The sequence below is a fragment of the Protomyctophum bolini genome, assembly GCF_963924005.1.
Source record: "Protomyctophum bolini genome assembly, chromosome: 8".
Lineage (NCBI taxonomy): Eukaryota > Metazoa > Chordata > Actinopteri > Myctophiformes > Myctophidae > Protomyctophum > Protomyctophum bolini.
In genome coordinates, this window is record NC_137869.1 from 18,267,680 (window position 1) to 18,289,033 (window position 21,354).

The 21,354-nt window shown below is 42.9% G+C and overlaps 1 protein-coding gene across 7 annotated transcripts in view; it reads left to right on the plus strand.

Moving 5' to 3' along the window:
- Positions 1–21,354, plus strand: part of lpp (LIM domain containing preferred translocation partner in lipoma) — a 163,322-nt gene that overhangs the window by 129,099 nt on the left and 12,869 nt on the right. For all 7 annotated transcript variants that reach the window (XM_080770855.1, XM_080770857.1, XM_080770859.1 and 4 more), the window contains one exon: positions 6,327–6,496. In XM_080770855.1, the coding sequence (XP_080626981.1) occupies positions 6,327–6,496 (170 nt within the window). The remainder of the gene's footprint in view (positions 1–6,326; positions 6,497–21,354) is intronic.

A 21,354-nucleotide genomic window follows, 5' to 3' on the forward strand; every position in this document is an offset into this window, starting at 1 on the left:
CACAGAGGAGGCTATACGTCCTAGACTCCTAGCTGCTTATCATCCAAGCCATTCATGAACCACCACTTCTGGGTGATAAGTACATGCAATACTGTAGGTGTTTGTGTTGAACATGTCAGGTTGAAAATGTTTCCAACCTGATTGAGTGAGCTATAATTTCCCATGATGTTGTCCCCCAGCCACAAAAAACTCCTTTGATGCAAATGTGACAAAACATTTACACCTCCAAAATTCCTCCCAGCAGGTGTTCTCAATTTAATTGCAATAACTTCATAGGGCGGCGTTTCTAATGTTGTGGCGTCACAAATGAGACCATAGCTGTTTCTGTTCCGCAGTGTCATCAACTTGCTTGTAATTGGTCACATGGGTCAGGGATAATAGCGTTGCGAGAACTGAATTATTATTGGTTACTATATTTGGCAGTGATGCTCCATTCCCACACGTGAAGCATTTCTCAACATTGTACACAGCAACAATCCAGAGTGTAAAAATGGACCCTCATGGGTAATATCTTGCACACAGTATATTGTATATTGCTCTGTGTGGCCTCTTTCCTAGTCCCCTCCTCTAATGATGTTGGCCCAGAACTGCTACTGTCCGTGCTCTGCTGCTTTCTAGCTTCTCTGTTGATCACTAGCGTGCCAGCACAGGGCTCCTCTCCCCGGCGACAGCATGCCCGCTTATATGGCGCTGGTTCACGTGAGGTGACCCCTCCCCCCGCCGGGCTCGGCACTTGCAATCCTCCCTCGTTGAGACAGCTCCACTGAGCCTTGCAAGATCAGCTGCCATGCGAGCCCAGCTGAGGCTCGGGGGCACGCACGTTGCTAGATTTCATTTGCGACTGAGTGCTTGGCTTGACCTCAGGAATGAATAGAGATCTGCACGCACGCACGCAAAAAGGAACAGACAGGACGTGTTCGCATAACCGAGTGCCGTGCCCACGCAGAAACAGGACGCGTCCGTTCACAATGCGCATGTATTATGCGTGATCGCATATTATCGCCTGGTTTAGTTGCATGGCGGTGTCACACATCAAAAAATAGCCAATCGACAAGCTTATCGATTGGCTAATGTTGGTGTGCAGTTGCACATTGTGCAGTTTGAATCAGGCTTTATTCTGCACAACCTCTCCCCTCTCTTTATGTACTCTACTCAGCTCTACATTGTGCAGTATGAATCAGGCATTATTCTGCACAACCTCTCCCCTCTCTTTATGTACTCTACTCAGCTCTACCTTGGCACCCCTCCATGTCGCCTCTGTCAACCTGTTTCTAAAACATGTAACCTACACTCGGCCCCTTCGCTCCACCGCCCCAGGCCCTGACAGGTTGAGCAGTAATGCTCAGTGGCGGAGGCTTGCCTCTCCTCCACCCTACCATCGTTGCTGGAGCAGTTCTGCAGATGCACCATTTGCTGACACTGGGAATGAGATTAAGGGAAGGGAAGGACCGGGTGAGGCGGACAGGCATTCAGGGATTGAAACGGAGTGATGACAGCTATTCCCCTCGTCATCCCAAGGCGGCTGAAGGCCAGAGCATTGCCAGACTGCATGGAAGGCAATCTCGGGCAACAATGAAGATTAACCTAGAGGGCTGAAGTGCTGAAAGAGTGCATGAATTGTGGCTTCTAGCAATTCAGTAACTGGCAGTTGTGCTCAGTAATGAATTCACATAGACTTATTTATTTCTACTAGGGGAAAATGTATGACCTATTGTTTAGGTCTATTACTATAGGTCCAAACAATGTTGGTCCCACATTGTTACCTTTTTATTTGGTCCCTTTTCGAAACTTGTCACAACATACATTTTTGTTTTAATTTAAGTGTGAAAGAAATAACTCAAAGAGTTTAGTAAGATGCTTGAGTAAGATGCAGAGTAAGACCCATTTGGCAGAGTCAAATCTGCATTACAGTGATGTTAAGTTATTTGCCCTGGTTGTGCAGTTGTTACTACATCAGATATTTTCATTCAACCAGAAAACTTTTGTAGGAGTCCCAAAATTGATTTTGTGGCTCTTAATTTAGTTTTGGATACCAGCTACATTTGTTCCATGTTGCCTTTGGGTTTTGAAAGGGTTGCGCCAGAAAGATTTGTATTCTTCAGTAACGGTGCAAAAAGTTTGGTCTCCCACATGAAAAGAAAAGAAAGTTCCTTTCCATCCTTTTGTTCCATGCACGATCTTTGATTTCCGACCATGTAAGATCAAATTGAGCTGCAAGTGAGCTCCTACTCTGCCTTATCATGCTGCTACAATATCACGGCATAGAAAAACAAAGAAGGCGACATGAGGTGAGGGAAATGTGAAGCGTTCTGCCACTCAACATCCCCCATTCCCAAACAGCGGTCTCACTGCCACTACAAATACATTAGAAATCAATTATTTATGGAACAGAGTCAGGGCCCTTTTAATCTTTTCCTTTTATCCAATTAAATTGTCTAACCATTCGAAGCCTCCCCCAGCTCACAGGGAATGTGCTTCTTTTTTGATGAAGAAGAAGAAAGAAAAAAATATATATATTCTTTTTGGTCCCCCTTTTTGACTTTCTATGAGAAGAAACACTTCCGAGAGCCGAAGAATAAAGGGGAAGAGACTGTGTAAAGTGTAAATGAAGCGATCCCCACACCCATCACCATTGCATTGGTTATACAGGAACCAATTGAAGTTTTGATATTAAGACTTGCATACTTTCGCATCGTTTCGTTCCCAATGCAGAGGGACACTTGGGAACGGTGGGGCCCTCCTCATGATTCCTTTATACACTGCTGAAATAGTTAGAAAGTATTTGGGGTCCACTCCACAGGGTAAATAGGATGCTGCATAGATTGTTTCCTTGCATTATGCAAGATGCCATTTGAAGTGGTATCAAACATTTTGAGAATGCTCACTTCCGATGGAGTTGTATGAAATTATTTATGTGACGCATTGTCAAACACACGCCACTTCTTTCTATTTTCATGTATTAATGCCGTTGAAAAGTACAAAAACTAAGTTTCATGCTCCTGAACATCCATTAATCTTGCAGAGGAGTTTTAATGTCTTTTCCCAAAGCTGTCCCACTTCATACACTAGCTACACTGCACTTAGGAGTCAGGACGTAAATATGTATTATGTGTTATGTACAGTGGCACTTTTGTGTTGGCTGAAACCATAAATCTTATTTACTTCTCGTCTCCACTACTCTCACACACGAAATCAATGCTTGACTGTTGTAATCTGTCATGTTTTGTGTACCTACACTAAATGCCTACATTCCTTCCTGAATATTTATAGAATCACACAATCATTATATTTCTACTGTAGCCCTTCCAACTATGTGGATACATTGTGTACATGGAGAAGTATGGCCTTAATTCACCTATTTCTTTCACTATGTGCACAGATTTAACCACCTGAAGGCTTAAACCCTATATAATAGAGTTTGTGTCGCCCAGAGTTCTATACTTGGCCCCTCCTTTCTCTGCACAAACTCTCACAATCTGCTATTTTCGTCAAATGTTTGCCCCATAATAGGAACGCTAGGTTAAAAGTTCGTAATGGCATTAGTTCATAAGCCATAAGGCTTGTTGCCTGATCATGTGAGTCCATGATTGTGTATTTACTGTACATTAGCATGGCATGAGGCCGTGTGTGGTTGTGCATACAGTATGTGATATGTATATGTCTGTGTTTGTACATGCTTGTCGACATGTGCGGTATGTCTGGCGTGAATAAAGACTGCCATTGCACGTGCGTATGCAGATGTGCGTGCGGCCGTGCGCGCACATGTGTGTGTGCGTGCGTGTGTTCGGGTATAGTTGCGTCTACACACAAATAGCTCCTGAGGGCCCTTGCGATCACAGACCGCCGAAAGGAAAAGGATTTCCGAGAGGTTTTCCTCTGCGCTATTTAAAGTGGAAGCCCTCTGGGACATGTTTGGCATTCTCAACCACTCACTAAAGATGGCCTGTGATCTGAAGCCACTAATAGGCTCGGTACGCTCCCTCTCTCTCTCTCTCTCTCTCTCTCCCTCTCTCTCTCTCTCCCTCTGAAGTGATTACCCTGCTTGTGATTCCGCTGACACCCACATGTCCCCTCGAGACGTGCTTTCACTAGTTTGTTTAATCTGCCTCCCTGTACTGTAGGTAACAGCCATAATTGAGGTGTCGATAGAGCTTGTGGAAACAGATGAAGCCAGATAGCTGTATTTTATGAACATTCAACCATCACCTCGGATGACAGCGCTTGCTAAATAAAAGTACCTTGCTGTATATTGCTGTAATTGGGAGCTATCACCTGTTCTTAGGGAACATTGGGCCCCGTTATTTAAATTTGTCAAAAGATTTTTGACAATGTTTTGATAAAGGATAACTACTGAAATTAGAGACGACATGGCATGCAATTCACAAAATGCCAGTGTCCAATTTTTGGTGCGTGACAGGATGCGAAGATAAGTATGAACCTGTTATTGATCATGATGTGATTCATGTCACATGGCAACTTTCTCTCTATTTACAATGACATGATACACGATAAGATTATAATAAGATTATGGACCATGTAAGAGATGAGAGTAGCACGCCTCACACTCAAGCGGTCTTCCCAAAGTTCTGTTGATACCTGAGACGGATAGCATTTCACACCCTGTTTGATTGTGATATAAAAACAGCAAGTGGAGCCGTGCAAATGCAGGCGTCTGATACTGTCTCTCCTGCAGTTAGTGTCTCGCCTGTCTGTAATAGGCTTGAACTGCTCTGTTCAGAACACATGGAGTGTCAATCATGAACCAAATCAGCCCTTTAGATGAAGCCAAAAATAAATGTAAAAAAGAACACAGAACTAAACTTGAATTAATTCAATGTATCATACTTCTCTGCAAGATTGCATCTGTCTTCAGATGTGTAAAAGAGAAAAATATTCTCAGATATCTTTTTAAACCCCATTATTCTAAGATAACCGCTAATTAAATCGACAGTGTCATTAATTGGGTCGAAGATAACTTGCATTGAGTTGAGAACATCTTAAACCCAATTAAAGATATCTTCAACTCAATTAAAGATATCCGAATGCCTTGTCTCTACAATATGCTATCTGGCTCTTTTCTGGCACAATAATATCAGCTCGCTCGTGGCCCTAACACAAAGACTTGAGTTGTGCCTCCAAAGTTTTCTTTTTTTTTTTGTTATCATGAAAAGGGCTGACGTTTTGAAATAGATGTCATTCATGTCACACTTTTGTGCTGTGTATAGTTTCTTTAAAGAGGCATAATTATATTATTTAATCCCCCTCCTTATCCAGACTTTGAAATAGAAATGGGGGATTATGGAAGCTCTGACATTTTGGAAGTGGGACATTTTACTTCACCTGTCAAACTGCTATCACAAGGTGAAGAAGGCACGTTTCAGGCAAGCAAGCAGCCAAGTGGTTCTTTGTGAATGTGTTGCTTCCCCGTGAACGTGTGAAAGCTCATACAGATTTTCAATCCATTTTATTTTCACGTCTGATCACCAGCGTTTTGTGAGAGAGATAAGCAACCAGGTCTATGAAAACAAGCCCAAAAGACGCTAAAGGCCACATGAGCACCTTCATATATCGGTTTTTTGAAAATAGCCGATCTACCAGCTCAAAACGCATCACAATGCGACACACTGAAGAAAACACAAATCTTGTATGGCAATCCCTGGCATCAAATATTCTCAGAACCACTGCCATTACACAGCAATACCAAAATAAGCAAGTACACTTTAGAAATAAGGTAATTTATTTTTATATATACCAACATTTACAAGCGACTTTACTGAAAAACACGCCCAAAGTCGCTTATAATAAGGAGACATGGCAACACTGCTACACTTTGGAAGAAAGTGGAGTCTCAGAGATTCATTCAAAGTCCGAAGTTCTAAAGTGTCCTTTAGGCCCATTTTATACTGGTGTGTGCAAAAAGAAAGAAGGTTTTATTTCATCATTGCTGATTAAAGATGCAATCTATCTGCTCGTGATTAAAGGTTTCATATACAGTTCTGCCTACTTACAGATGTGCATCTTTCACAATTGATGAAGTCTGTTGCTTTTGAACAACCCCAAATCGGAGCCACAGATGGCTGTGCTGTTTGGTGCTTTGATGAGGCCCAAATGATTTGGTGTCGTCCGAGAGCATCTGGCACAGCATGTAGAGTACAATCTAAATTACAATGGTGAACTCTATAGGAGAGTTACCTAACAATAACATTCTTTATCCATACTGCTATCCCTAATTCGTTTGACACCATGTGTGCACGGACACGCCGTCTGATCGTTTATACTGTTAGATATGTGGACATGAGCTCAACCCTCTCATCTCCCTCCCCCAGGGCGCTGCTCGAGCTGTGGGGAGAACGTAGTGGGCGAAGGTACCGGCTGCACCGCCATGGACCAGGTCTTCCACGTTGACTGCTTCGTCTGCATGACGTGCAGCAGCAAACTGCGTGGCAAGCCCTTCTACGCCGTGGAGAAGAAGGCTTACTGTGAGCCCTGCTACATCGTAAGTCACACCACCATATATGACTTGCTGCCGCCCACCTCAGTCGTTGCCCTGTGCTCAGCATATTCTAAACTTTAGAATCTAAAGCATGATTATACTTTGTTGTAAGGCACAGTAAGACAAGGCAAATGTATTTTGTATTGCAAATTTCAATAACGAGGCAATTCAATGTGCCTAATTCAAAAGTGAAAGTGAAGTGAAAAACACATTTAAAAAATGAAGAAAAATAAGTTAAACACCTATCGCCTTAATAGGACGCATTAAATGGACATGTGACACTTGCCAAAAAGAACAGATCTGGTTATTACAAGTCATACAAGGTTGAGTTGAAGTTATTTATTCTAGTATTTTGAAATAACTAAGTAAGATATGAGGGGGAGACGTCCATTGCCTTTTTATAATAGAAGATGTAGAGATATGTTTTGTGGGAATTGTTGTGTGGAGTAGTAATGTCAAAATGACATTAGAATGTGTAATGGTATTACTTGGTATTGCTGTAGGATAACATGTTTCCTGAACTATCCCATTTGACAATATTTCACTATTTTAATGAAGAACCCTGCAACCAAATGGAGGAAGTGAGAGACAGTGGGATATCCAGTGAGGTCTTTTTCAGGAACTTCTTTTTAAGTTCTTTCAAAACCCTGTGACCTGTCATAAATGTACAGGACGAAATGCCCGGTCGCTTCAACACGTAATCTCAGGAACGAGAGAACGAGCGAGACATGTGACCTCAGGAATCTCCTGTGATAGCAACACTATTCATCAGATTCAACTAGTGAACATGGCGTGTGTGTGTGTGTGTGTGTGTGTGTGTGTGTGTGTGTGTGTGTGTGTGTGTTCTCCCTTGGAGAAGGAGAAAAGGGGAGGGGTGTTTCTTCGATCACAAGTACCGGTAGTTAATTTGTTACATTTCTTTCAGTTCTGTTTCAGCTAAATGATGATGCGTTTTACTGTAAGTTGATGAAACGTGACAAGCTAACATCCCTGTCCATATCTTGACTCCACACCTACATGATATGTAAATTGCCAGGGTTTTTATGCAGGCCAGTGGAGGGAGATAGGAGCAGCACTAAAACAAATGATGTCAGGTTGTTATTTGCCTACTTAACGTACACGCTCCACTTTTCAGATTGTTGATAAGAGGCTTTTGAAGATGGAATGATAATGTTCTTGCTGCTGATACAGCTTGTTAGTTTATGAGGAGTTTATAGCTCTTTGTGTGTGCGCGCGTGCATGTTTGTGTGTGCCACAGGCACCATAGCGTCCCTATTCTGGGGCGAAACATTTGGCGGACCTAATCGTGAGCTTGTAGATCGGCTGGATTTGTTGAAGAGATGAGGGGGAAAGAATGTATTGGACCAAGTATAGATCCCTGGAGGACTTGTCAACTAAGTATAAGGGGGGTGTGTGTGCGCGTGCGTGTATGCACGTGTACGTGCGTGCTACATGGTGAGGCAACCAAGAAAAATAACTTTTTTTTCTTTTTACAAATTCGCTGAGATACACGACTGCTGCTGTCTTAGCAACATCACCTTTACAATGAAACTCAGATGGCTGACAGTACTGCCAGTGACTGCAGGTAGAATAACATTCCGTTCTGTGACACCCTTTGTTTGGTACAGTAGTAGACGTCAAAGCAAATACATGGTTTTTCTTCCACATAACTTGTCAAAAATGGCCCAGTATTCACCCTACTTGTAAAATCAAACCGGAGCCGCATGACATTCAGTTGGTGGCGGGCCATCTCCTAAATCATCTCTTTTCAGAAGCACTCTCTGTGATTGTAGTTGTCTTGTCTGGAAGTTCTCCAACTCCGATACGCGGCACTAAAGAGGGAGCCTGGATAATTTAAGAACTTTATTTATGCATTTCATCAGCATAAATGTTCTTCTGGCCCAAGATCAAAAGGATGAGGAAAATCTGAATTTCTTAATGAAAGTAATTTCTTCTTCTTTTATTCCCATCCTCAGGGTCATGTGCTTCTGTGCGATTAGAGAATGAACGTGAAACTCGGGTCTCTCCGGAGAGGCGTGTCGTCGCGAGGTGGAATCAATTGGTTGGTTAAGTTTCAGCTCAGTCAGTCTAGGAATCTCTTAAGATTACAATAAGAAAGGGTGCTTGGATGGCGCAGTGGTGGCAAAAAATCCACCACGGCGCATCCGGGTTTTGACGAGCGTCCATACGAAACTCAATTGGCCCGCGTTCGGGCTGTAGCAGCAGAAAGAGTTGGGCGTGAGGGAGGCCTGGGTGGAGGCTCTGCGTGCCAGTAGGATACAATAGCAGTGACAAATAAATCACAAAAACACAAATAATGAATTGGCATAAAGACTAAATTGGGGAGAAAAAAGCATAAAAAAGTACAATTCAAGTAACAATGGATTGTACTTTTGTATACTCCTTCAAAACACTGCAGCTTTCGTTACAGTAATGATGAGCTGTTCCACTGCAGTGAGTAGTACATGTAGTGTTTAGTAAGTAAAACATTCACACCTTGGTAAAAGCCAATCTACTGTTCCAAGAACGTCCTTTGATTCTGACAGCATGACTGAACCATTATTTGAACCAGAACTGAGTGCTTAACCCATTTTGACCTGAGATCAGATTCTAAAAATGTCTTCTACATCCTGACAGTTTTCTGAAAAAGCTATGTTTCTATGTCAGTCGTTCTTCGATTTTTCAAAAATAGCAGACCTACAAGCTCGTATGAGCTTGTAGATCTGCTATTTTCAATAGCTAAAGCATAACATAATGCTAACACTAAAAGGGGTTCCCGCCCAAAATGGGATGATACTGTGACACACAGTCGCACGTCCCTGTACGTTTTGTACCGCTCATGAAAGAGGTAATCCCTGCTTGGTCAAGTGTGTCAAAGTGCTTGAATTCTAACTTTTATCCACATACATACAGTGTATGTATGCTATAGTTAGTTTGAGAAAGTAATCCATTTCCTTTAGTGTACATCACGTGTGCTTAGGTCAGCTCATTTCTGACTGACGTATTTTGTCTGATAACAGATCTGGTATAAAATGTTATGAATAAATTGACCTCACTTTTCCGCTTTGATTATTTTTTTGTATTCAGTCCAAACACCACAAACTGTAGACATGCATCAAGTATTTTCCTTGAGCAGGATGTGGGTTACAGCAACTCCCAGAGAAAACTTTGTCTACTGAATCTATCTAATGATGATATGCAAAATATGTCAAACACACAGCCAGCCAAGAATTGCCTGAATGCAATTTGTATACCGCAGTGATTGCCATCTAGTAATGTTTCCGGCAAGGTATTGGTGTTGGCATTCACTAGGCATTTACCTAGGCCTGGACTTTGCATATTGCCGTATGTGGAACAATGCTGGCGTTTATATTGGCAAGCGTTCACCTCTTCCTCTGGATGACTAAAACCGTTAATTCCTTTCAGTAATGGACAGGAACACAGACACGTCTGTTATCTGTGCCAATCTAGTTCCCTGTTCTACGCATCGATATCTCTGTCCTCCAAACCCAATGACCTCGCAGGCCATCAAAGGGCAGGGCAAGAAATCAGCCTTTGTCCTCTCCACTTCCCTGGCTCCCGTCCAAAGACGACTTATCGCTGCTTGTTTAAATACTGAGTGATGGAGATAAACTCTACAGTGGCTCAATTAAAGCCCCTTTTTGCATGAAGCGGTTCCTAATCGTGTTCAACAATGTGAGAACGGCATCAGGCGACCGTTATTGTTTTTTACTGTCTGATGTAAAGTAATGGCCGGGGGTGTCCCACCACAGGCTGTGTCAGACCCCCGTTTCTGTGTTTACGCCTGTCTAGTGTCTACGTACTGTATGTGTGCAAAAGGCCAGAAGGTGGTCATCTCATAGCGATGCTCGTATTGAGGCTTTGTTTCAATCTCACCATGTTCATCAGGTGTTTCCAAGAAACCCATCCATCACAGGAGAGTTTTTACAAGTTTTGAGATAATCAAAACAAAACGCTCACAAAATAAATCCAATTAAAAAGAAATCGCAGGGCAGAACCAATACAGATACACATTGCTGGATAGCAGAGGCCTCCCGCAATATTTGCTACCTACTGTAAATCCCTTGTTAATTGCTTGGTTCAGTCCTTAATTAAAATAAAATAAAAGAAGGTTCTCGACCCGTAGATGCAGAGGCTGAGATGTAAAACATTTAGGCAGTGCTCCACTTCAGAGGAAAACGCTATAACTACTTTAACCCTACAGTATGTACTGTATACTTCATCGATGCCCAGAATAGGGATGCTAGTGTTCATGTGGTTAATTTAGCAGGATGAGAGAACGCTCAAAGTACACTCATAGTACATTGAAAGTACAGTCCGAGTACACTCAACGTGGGATGACTCCTGCCGACAAGCTCCCTTCGCTTGCCATCTATCGCCTTCCCGACAGGTCGGAACCCGTTGATGAAGAACTGAACATGTTCGGTCGGTTGCCGACCTTGGGAGCCGTCGCTATCTGTGTTGTAGTGATGAGGGGGTAAATAATCCACTGTAGAGTGGATCTCTAGTCTGCACATCATGTTTCAGGGCTGACTACTGTTGTAGTCTGAACTAGATACCATATTCTCAATCTCAACTCTCAATTCCTATATGAATCGATCAACTCCAAAAAATGCTACCAGTATGTGTTTTGTTTGTTGCGGGGTGCAGAGGGATTGTCAGATTCTGTGAGTGATCCAAGCGATCAGGTCTATAAAAACAAGCCCAAAAGAAGCAACCAGTTTCACCACTTGAGCCCACATCAGCTATTTTAAAAAATAATCGTGAAAGCAAGCCCAAATAAGCAACTACACTTCAGAAACAAGCTCAAACTAAAGCAACGCATAACTATGAATATTTAAGCTATTTTTCAGGAAAACTAGCCCAGTGTTGCTTATAATAAGCAGAAGTGGCAACACTGCAAACTGCAAACCAGCGCTGCATGCTACTTTGTATGAGCAAAAATAATGATTCTTTCACCTTTATTTAATATTTTTTTATAGAGGGACAGACCGTAGGCTGACAGGAAATGGGGGAGAGAGATGGGGAAGTGACATGCAGTAAATGAGCCACGGCCCAGTCCGCAATCGGACAGTTTTAAGTAGTCTTTGACTAGTCTGAACAAGACTGTTTGGTGTGGAAAGACCTTTAGTTGGAACGCCCGGCCAAACTGGAGGCACCATGGAGGAGTCAAACCCCAGTGTCCATGGTAGTATTGTACAAGCTCACTGAGCTGTTTGCCTATTATGACAGCGGATTGGGACACTGTAGTTCATGTGGTTAATACAACTAAGCACCATGACAAACAAATGATAGTGTAGCTTGCCAGAAACTCTCAGTAACACAGTGCTTCCCACTGGATCGATTGACAGTGGTCACATATATCCGCAGGCAAGGCGATCAAGTCCCTACTTGAGTCTGTGGTGGTGAATACTTGTCATCTTTCTCCCTCTCACCCCAGTTCAGTAATGAAAGCTGTTTGTGCTTCCACATAGGTACCTTATCCGGGAAGGGTCATTCAACACTCCTCTCCTTAATTCTCCATTTCCATTTATAGTGACCTGGGAGCGTGTGTCAGACCCATATTATTGGAAAGGTCCATACATTTTCGTTGAAAACCTTTGGTGTTACCTTAGAGTGACTACCAGAAGAGAATGACCAGGAAAAGTCTGGGTCAAGTGATTGTTTCCATCAAGCAGCCACTCAACTAGCACCTTGCATTGATGTCAGTAGTCTAAGTAAGGATGTGAGAAAGAAATCATCTGTACATTTTAACTGCTTGAAGAGCATCAAATGCATTCAGTGGTTGAAAGTTTGCTTAGGATTTACAGTATGTACACAGAGGGGGGGACAAAACACACAAACACACACACACACACACACACACACACACACACACACACACACACACAGAGGGGGGGACAAAACACACACACACACACACAGACACACACACACACACACACACACACACACACACACACACACACACACACACAGTGTTTTGTATTAGACTATCTTCTCTTTTGGAGAACAGTGAAACATAAACCTGTACTACTACATTGATGTTCTTTTTTTAGAAAGCTATATATTGCTGCAGCTCCCCCAACCCATATATTTCTGTCATCACACGATAGAATTTGAAGTGTTTATACTCTTCAACAAATCAACAGAAATATTTCCCAACAAGCCCTGGAGTGAAGTACTGTTGCAGCCACTGGTCAAATTTCCCCTGGCAACCTCTCATGTCACAAGACATAATTTATATTTAGCAATTCACAATAACTTCCATCCCTGCCTTTAGCTCCTTTCTCCACGACAGTGATGTGTGTATACTCTCTTTGGTTTAACGTGACACAGAAAGACATTGCCATGACCTTTTTTTTGTAGTCTATATCAGCAATTATACAGCAGATGTGTCTCAATTTCGAACCACTTGCAACCTGGTATCCCCGTTTTGGCACTGTAGACAAACATTTTCAAACGTATTCGAAAATGTACACAAATGGCCAGAAATAGCAGATTTGCAAAGCTGCTATTTTTGCAGCATACAAGCCAGAAGCCACAAGCTCAGCATGCATGCTCACAACACACTTTGTTGCAATCCGTCGTGAGCTGGTAGATCTGCTATTTTGGTCATTTCTTAATAGGTCTTCAGTGGTTAAATAGATAAATAATATGTATTAACAAAATATATCTCCACAATTGAGATTGGCATCAGACCCAAAAATCTGGCATCGGTTGGGCTTTAATGAAGACATTATTGTCCATTCACTTTATATTTCACTTTCTATTGTCCATTCACTTTCTATTGGGCAGTGTGTCACAGGGGTTAATTGCGTACAGAGGGTGCCATGTTTGTAAATTGTGGTTTTATGTTATAATCTGCGTGGTCCATATCTGTCTGGCTTTACTCATGTCCTACCAGGCTGCTTCAAGGCCACTTACAATAATTACTAGAAATCCTAACATTAGGGAACCTTCCCTCCTGAGAATGTACTCATGAATAGACCTTTAAACCTGTTAGACGATGTTATCCGTTCTTTTTTGGGCCAATCAAAAATACACTGTACATTGAAGTATTCAGAACATAAGCTAAGAAGCACAGCTAAATGCTGGTATTTTAAATGCAGTATGACTGTTGCAAGTAGCACAATGTCATGACAGAGAATTGGAAGACCCACGGTAATAGAGAGGGTTTTCTTTTCCCAGACAATACCCGCAATCTAGTTCTGGCTCTTCAGGCGGAACTGCAGAGAGATAGCCAAGGTCATGGAAGCCACGTAGCTTAAATGTAATTATGTTCATTATCTAGTGTTGTACTTCTGTTATTTAAAAGTAAATGGCTTCTTTTATTTGTCTCATTGGCTAAGCTTTCCAAATGATTTTCCCATTCTGCTATTGTAAAGGAATAAGTGCACATAGCAGCGCCTGGGCTGTCAGTTATCAGCAGAAAATGATGATTGACAGTAAGGCTGATGAGCTGTCTGTCTGTCTGTCTGTCTGTCTGTCTGTCTGTCTGTCTGTCGCCTCTGTCTGTCTGTCGCCTCTGTCTGTCTGTCCTCATCCTCATTCTTAATCTTAATCTTTACAAGGAAACGCTGCAAAGTCAAGATTTGACTTAAACTGTTGCAGGCTCATTAAAATAGACCTAATGTCTCCATTCCCGCATTTCCACCCATCATCTGTCTGGGCCACCCATCACACCACATACAAATACTGTAACCAAGATGTAACCTGATCATAAAGCTTAAAGTTGATTTAGAGAAACTATTCAAGAGAAGAAAAACTAATTCAACAGTACTCAAGTCCAGGTCTTTCCTTAGCTTGCCACCAGGCCTGGAATTTCGGCATTTTAGGGTCAAGGCCACTTGGCCTTTGGTGTTTGTTGTCCATTTTTCAAATGCCAGGGAAGGAAGGCCATCAAATAAAACGAGATGTTCATTGCATAATTAATTGAATTTAAGGGTTAAGGATTCTTTTAAATTTAATATGTAGACTATCTGCAGCGAAATAAATAAATTATGGTATTTATCTGATCCATGCTCTGCCCTGCACCAATCAAAGTTACTGGGTTGGTTTAAAGAAGGAGTTAAGAATTCAGAATCTCAACAAAAGACACCAGTGTCTACATGACAAGAAAGAGACACTGGGTGGCTGGGGTGGGCAGTAGTCATGGTACCAGCTGTGGGGGGCTTGTGGTGATGGATGGCTTCTCTGCAGCACAACTTGCCCAGCTACAGTGTAGTGTAGTGCACTCTCCCACTTTGGAAAGAGGAGACCATCAAGACTTCTCAAGACTTCCCCATAGCTTTTCTTGTCATTGAGAACGGAGGGAGGGGGACTATATGATACACTGCACACGCACAGCCCTCTGCTTTCGCAGCGCTGGCTGCACACAGCCAGACATAGAATGCAGGAAGGTGAGGATTACGGGGGCTGCACTTCCCTGACAACGGCACCGGTTATATTTAGAGTCGACTACACTACACACCGCCCACACACCTGTCACGTCGGCGTGATGGATATCCAGGTAGTCGGATCCAGAGGCTCGCACTCGCAGCCGGAGTGTGGCGGGATCGCGGCCTTCATATGCTCGGCAGCATTGCGTCCACGCATGGATTTCAGCTGCCATGCCTGCAACGCGTGGAGCGCAATGATAACCGCCGGTGGCATGTACCCCCTCCCTGGTTATTTGTCTGTTTTGTTTTTAAGATAATATGTTTGATAGTGGCTGGGAGTAGAGAGACAGGAAACGCAAATGAGAGGAGGGGTGACTAACAATTAATAATGTACAATTTAGAAACTTGAACCCTAGCTATATCTATATTCTGGAACGAACGTTCTGTAAAAAAGTTCAAAGCGTGTCATGTTGCAACACGTTGTGAGCTTGTAGATCGGCTATGTTCGGCAATGACATTTGGTGTAGAGGTAAAAAAGGAGTGGACCCCGTGTAGAGCCCTTGGGGACCCCAGTCAATAGGATTGAAGTAGTTGGCATTTATCAGATGCTCTTATACAGAGTCACTTATAAAACACAAGATAGACTTGCAGCAAAGGGCCTCTGGACGGATTCGAACCCAGGCCTACTGTGGCAAGGCCTTGACATGGTACGTGTTCTACCAGGTGTCCTACCCGGGTTGTTTGTTTACTGGCCGTCTGAAACGTCTCCTCAGCTTTTGCGCTGACTCCAACATCAAATATTCATGGCTGTCTGCATTAGCTTGCAGAGTTCTAATTGAGTTCTGTATATTCAGACATGATTAACTTGATCTAATTCCTCAAAGGAGTGAGCCAATTAGATAGCACTTGCCTGAATAGGATCTGGCTTACTTCTCCAGACTCGCCGAGACAATTATGCGCACATACAAGTGTGCTGCATGGTGGGTGTGAACCACACTCAAGCAGGTCATTACTTCTTATTACTGTATCGCACTGTACGGAGCTGTCGTATCCCGTAGTGAATGAATAGTACAGGCCCTGTTATTAGAATATACTGTTTGGACAAGGGGAGAAAAAAGGGATTCATACCGGGCCCTGTAAACCCTCCTCATGTCTCTTGTCGAAGCACATTTCCTGCCCCCAGGAGTAAGCCAGAGAAAAGAATCTCTGTGGCCCAACGCTGACCCACCACAATGTCACTCTAACTCATGGCATGAGAGAAGTATTGCCTGGGTCTTTGTCAGGTTCTCTCTGTAACCGGACATTACCCAATGTCCAGAGGGGTCACATTCTGCTGCCCAGCTGAATTTAAGGCAGACAGGCAACCCAGATACGGTACTTTGCCTCAGCTGGAGAAGGGATCAGGACCCCACTGCCACCTTTTTTTAATTAATAATGAAATAATAAAAATTCCAGAACTTGACACAGATCTGCATGTCAGCTAATGCTGGGTGATATGGATAGAATAAAATATCGAATACCTCGATAACGATATCGTGACAATAATGTCGTAATGTGATGATAATATATATATTTTCTTTAAAATATATCGGTTCTCAACGCACATTGTGAGCTTGTATATCTGGTCTTTTTTTTTACCAGTTACAATATTTGAACCAGGAAAAGACAACACTTGTCATATCATGATATAAACAAATGAACCAAAGTCAATATTTAGTCCTATATAACCATATCAATATAATAATTATATATTGCCCAGCCCTATTGTCAGCCGCCCTATTGTCAGCCTCAGGCTTCAGTTTGACGGTATCGTGTGAATAAAATATAAATATAATATGATACTTCTCCGGGATTAAAATGTGGCTGCTGCACTTGTCACAGCACAGAGAGTGGCTAGATTTATAAATGTTTCAATCACGTTTGGCACTCGTGCCATTCTGTTTAAGTTTGTCTGTATTCATGGAGTGTTTGTGGAATAGAAGAGAGACCTCCGGTGGGGGCAGAGCTCAGTGGCAGTCAGCACTGGTAAGAGATTGCAGAACTAAGGCTGAGTCAGGGGCTGCCTTTGGTAATAAACTGTCCTGGCCGAGATATAAACTAAACGCGGAAGACAAATCAAGATAGGAGGGTTCTGGCGGGATGCCATCCCATTCCAGCACACGCTGGTCATCCATAAGCCAGCGTCTATTTATTACACGAACAGACACATTCTTCAGCCCAGCTGAACAGAGCAAACGGCACCTTGTGCTTGAGCGGAAACAGGGCCCCTTCAGGTCACAGGCACTGAGCCCTGGAACACTCACCCTGTCTGACTGAAACGTACACACACACACACACACACACACACACACACACACACACACACACACACACACACACACACACACACACACACACACACACACATTAATGACTGTCACAAATGTTCTCTCTCTGAATTATACAGCTGATACTTTCAAGGTCAGCGCTCCCCGAAGTGAGCTGAGCCGGGGGTTAGTAAAAGCCTTAGAAGAGTCACACAGCAGTTTCACAGCCATCACACATAACAGTTTGCTAGTGCGTGTGCACACACACACACACACACACACACACACACACACACACACACACACACACACACACACAGGCAGCGGTTTTTGACAGTTAGACAACACGGTTATAAAGGTCTAATGCGTTTCATCAAAGAAGCGAGACGTGTCATGTAAAAACTTACCCTGTCTTAATATGCGCATAATGCTTTGCATGTGAACAGTTACACAGACAGATGGAACGAGTCCTGCACCGCCAGGGAACGCTGTCCATGGAACGTCGACGGAAAGTAATTACCCATGTGAAATTAAATGAAATGTAAATGTGAGACCAATGTCAAGGACGTGAATCCTCCTAGACTGTCCGAGGAGGGGAGTTGGGGTGTTGGACCGCTCCATCAGGGAGACAAATGTCAGGAGGTTTTGCACTGGATAACCTTCAAAAGTAGGAGAGTCATTATGCAGTCAAATCTGTAGTGTTCTTTTAACTCCGAAGTGTCACTTTTTACACTGTTAAAGGTGCAATCCTGTGTTGGATTTCACTACATCGAGCCCCACTTAGATGACAAAGTAATAGGTACTCTACACACACGCACACACCCAAGTGCACGCGTCCACTCATACTGTACACACACAAGTACACGCACACATCAGACCAATATATTACGGAAGGGTGGAGTTCCCACAGTCCTTCCGAATGTGTGAAGATTTAAATTGGCTCCCAATGTCCCTCGCAGGAATTTGGCAGGTTCTCTTGGCTACAAACCTCCACTATTTGGCTGGAGACTGTGGAAAACAAATTGAAACTGGATTTTTGCGTCTTATCTCCAATGCCTTTTGATCAATTTACATTTTGCACCGACAACAACAGGCCTATCTGTTGCCTTTTCCCAGACTTTGAATAGGAAAGGACCTGATTGCTCCCGGCGCCTCTAAAGTCAATGTTACACAGATTTAACCTCTTGAAGCTACAGTAGATATCCCCGTAGATACAGCAGTGCATTATTAGTGTAGATGTCAGACGTGCATCTACAGTAAAATGCCCCTAAATACTGACATGTTTGCAAATTCTGTAATGCAATATGCATGAAGTATTAGATGTTATTGCAGGTAATTCTCTCCTCAAGTATTGTCTTTGATGAAATACTCATGTAGACATTCATGTATAAATGGAGGAGTCTTCAGGGTGTTGTAGATGCTCTCCTGAGCCACTTTGGAGTCAAATGAGATTAACTCAATAATGTACTTACTATACCAGCATACCCATGTAGAGAAATCCATGTACAGTACATCGGCAATGAATAAAACACTCAAGATAATTTTCTGAATTTATTCTAAGGTTGGATAAGTGAGGCTAAACACAGCTTAAAAAGCTTGTGTAGCCGTAAATTGCCTGAAAAATGTGGTAGGAAGTTTCGCAGTAAAACATTACAATTTATAGTCAAAGTTCCTTGTGACTTTTGAACTTCCATCGTAGTACATGCACTATATGTGCTGCGTCAGTGGTTTCTGACTAATGTATTTTCAGGGAAAGATACCTGGATCACATGGTAAGAGCACATACCATATAAATATCAAATGGAATCTGACATCTTTGCTGTAGGTCCCTTCTCCTCTCCCTCTCTCTCTCACTGCCACAAAACACATGAACAGAGTAATGGAACATCACTGCATGTTTACACATAATAATCGAAAGCCTTGATCCCAGGAGTTTTATCAGCGGGTGCTGCTAGTGTTAGATTTAATCATTTCAAACGCTGAGTGAAAGAGAAACTGTTTTCGGAGCTTCAAAAACTGCCTCAAGAAGTAGACAGGTCAACTCTGACTCATGGTTCAAGGCCATGGTTTAAACCAATGTCCTTTACTCAATGGACACACAGTAAATGAATAAGTCAACAAACGTGGTGGTGCGCAGATCTTTCTAGTAAGTGTTTGTTCGATATCACTGGAGTTGAGGTTGCGAACGTGATATAATTCACTGGGCCACGACCAGCACATTCTGTGAGAGTTTGGACGCAGACCGTATCAAATCAACTCCAAACTTGGCCCACTCTGTGCTCTGCATGCCAGGGCATACTGTAAATCGTTGTGCATTCTCGCTGTGGACTCGATGCCTCCCCTCCTGTCAGCCTTACTCTGCCATGTAAAATGAGAACAGTTAGGTGTAAAAGTGTGTGACCATAAAGAAAATAATAAATGAAAGACAGTGGGACAGATAGTGAGCAGTTTAAAATGTGTGATATGCAAGTGCAGATTTCACACTGTTGTTGACAAGTTCATCTGCATTCTGCAGACATCTGTCTTCAGGCATTGTTTTACTATCACCAGTGGTCATAGAGATGCTATTTCTCTCTCTCTGGACTCATTTCTCTCTTTTGCCTAATTTATGCTATTGTCAGATGAAAATATCAGATCTACAAGTTCACCGAAAATAGCACAGCGTTCAACAACTGCAACGCGCTGTGAGCTTGTATATGCAATATTTTCAGTGTGCGACACCACCGTGCGGCAAAGCACAAATCGTGGCATAACTCAGACAAGGCACTATATCAAGCCTGTGTCTCGCGTGTGAGGAGGATCTGTGCACGGGGGACCTCTTAACTTGCTCTGCTTTGTTTGCCATCGCAGCCTTTATGTCGACAGACAGCCGTGTCAAACGCTGTTTGGCTGTTCTGCAGCTAAATCACGAAGCGAGGGCATCAGTGTTGCATGGCGGTGTTGGCGTGCACAGAGCCTACTACAAGCTCCTTTTGTAGGAAATTGAAAAAAGCTGTCCACAATTGACTTTTAACTTATGCCATTCAACCCCTGGGTTCAGCGAGAGTCAAGCTGACCTAAATTCACTTTCACCTCATCTGCCTAGACATTTGTTTAGCCTTCTGGGCAAACACTTAGAGAAATGTATGAGGCCGAAAAGAAAAAAAAAGGAATACATGTGCTCGAATACATCACATTTAGAGGAAGGGGGGGGGGGGTCGTACAGCCCCGGACATCTACAGACAGATACAGCCCTCTAGTGGTAGGTTGCAACTGGAGCTCTCACATACCGAGGGCAGCAGGTTACTGGATGCCCTGTGTTCTAAACCAACCTCAGGACAGGACCCTCGGTTTGATACTGCTTCAGGCCATTTGGTATTTTGGTATGACCTCTGTGACCCCAGTGCCCAGTGTACACTGTACACCGCCCCCCCCCCCCCCCCCCCCCTTTCCCCCTCACTATAAGTTTCTTTTCCCGTTTTACCTCCTTTATGATGAAATCCTGTTCTGTTCTTTGACTATATAGAAGTGTCTATTTGTACGTCTCTAAATGTTTTGATGAATTGAACATGGTGGACCATCTTGTAAACAAGTGTAATGCTTAATTGGGTCGTCCACTCACAGTTAACAGTCTTTCTATTGAGTTGGTGCTTGAAATGTACTGTAATTCTGCAAACTGTTAATAAATATCTCAATCAATCAATCAATCAATACAACTTTGCATAAGTTTCAAACAAACCACATTCACAATACAAAGGCAGTATTTGACTGTCCAGTGTTTCCTGACACAAAGAAAACAAAGTTATGAGTGCTGACTTCAATTAATTCGCAGACCTTGAAAGGAGGTCAGACTTCAGCAAATAATTGCGCCCACAGTATTTTAGCGCCTGAAATTACAATTAGTTTTTATTACAATTAGTAAGTGGCCAGGAGTAAATGTGTACTGTGAAATCACATGCGCTAGTTAAACCAAACAAGGTATAGTATCAACACATGAATAGCAGTTGAGAATAAGCAAGTGGAAATGCAGAGCGATGAGTAAGAGTTGAGTCAAGGGCAGCTGTTAGTTTTTGGCACTAGCCTCTCGTTAGTATACTCAGGTTGCAAACACATTCCTTCACTTCCCCCCCCCCCCCCCCTCTCTCTCTCTCTCTCTCTCTCTCTCTCTCTCTCT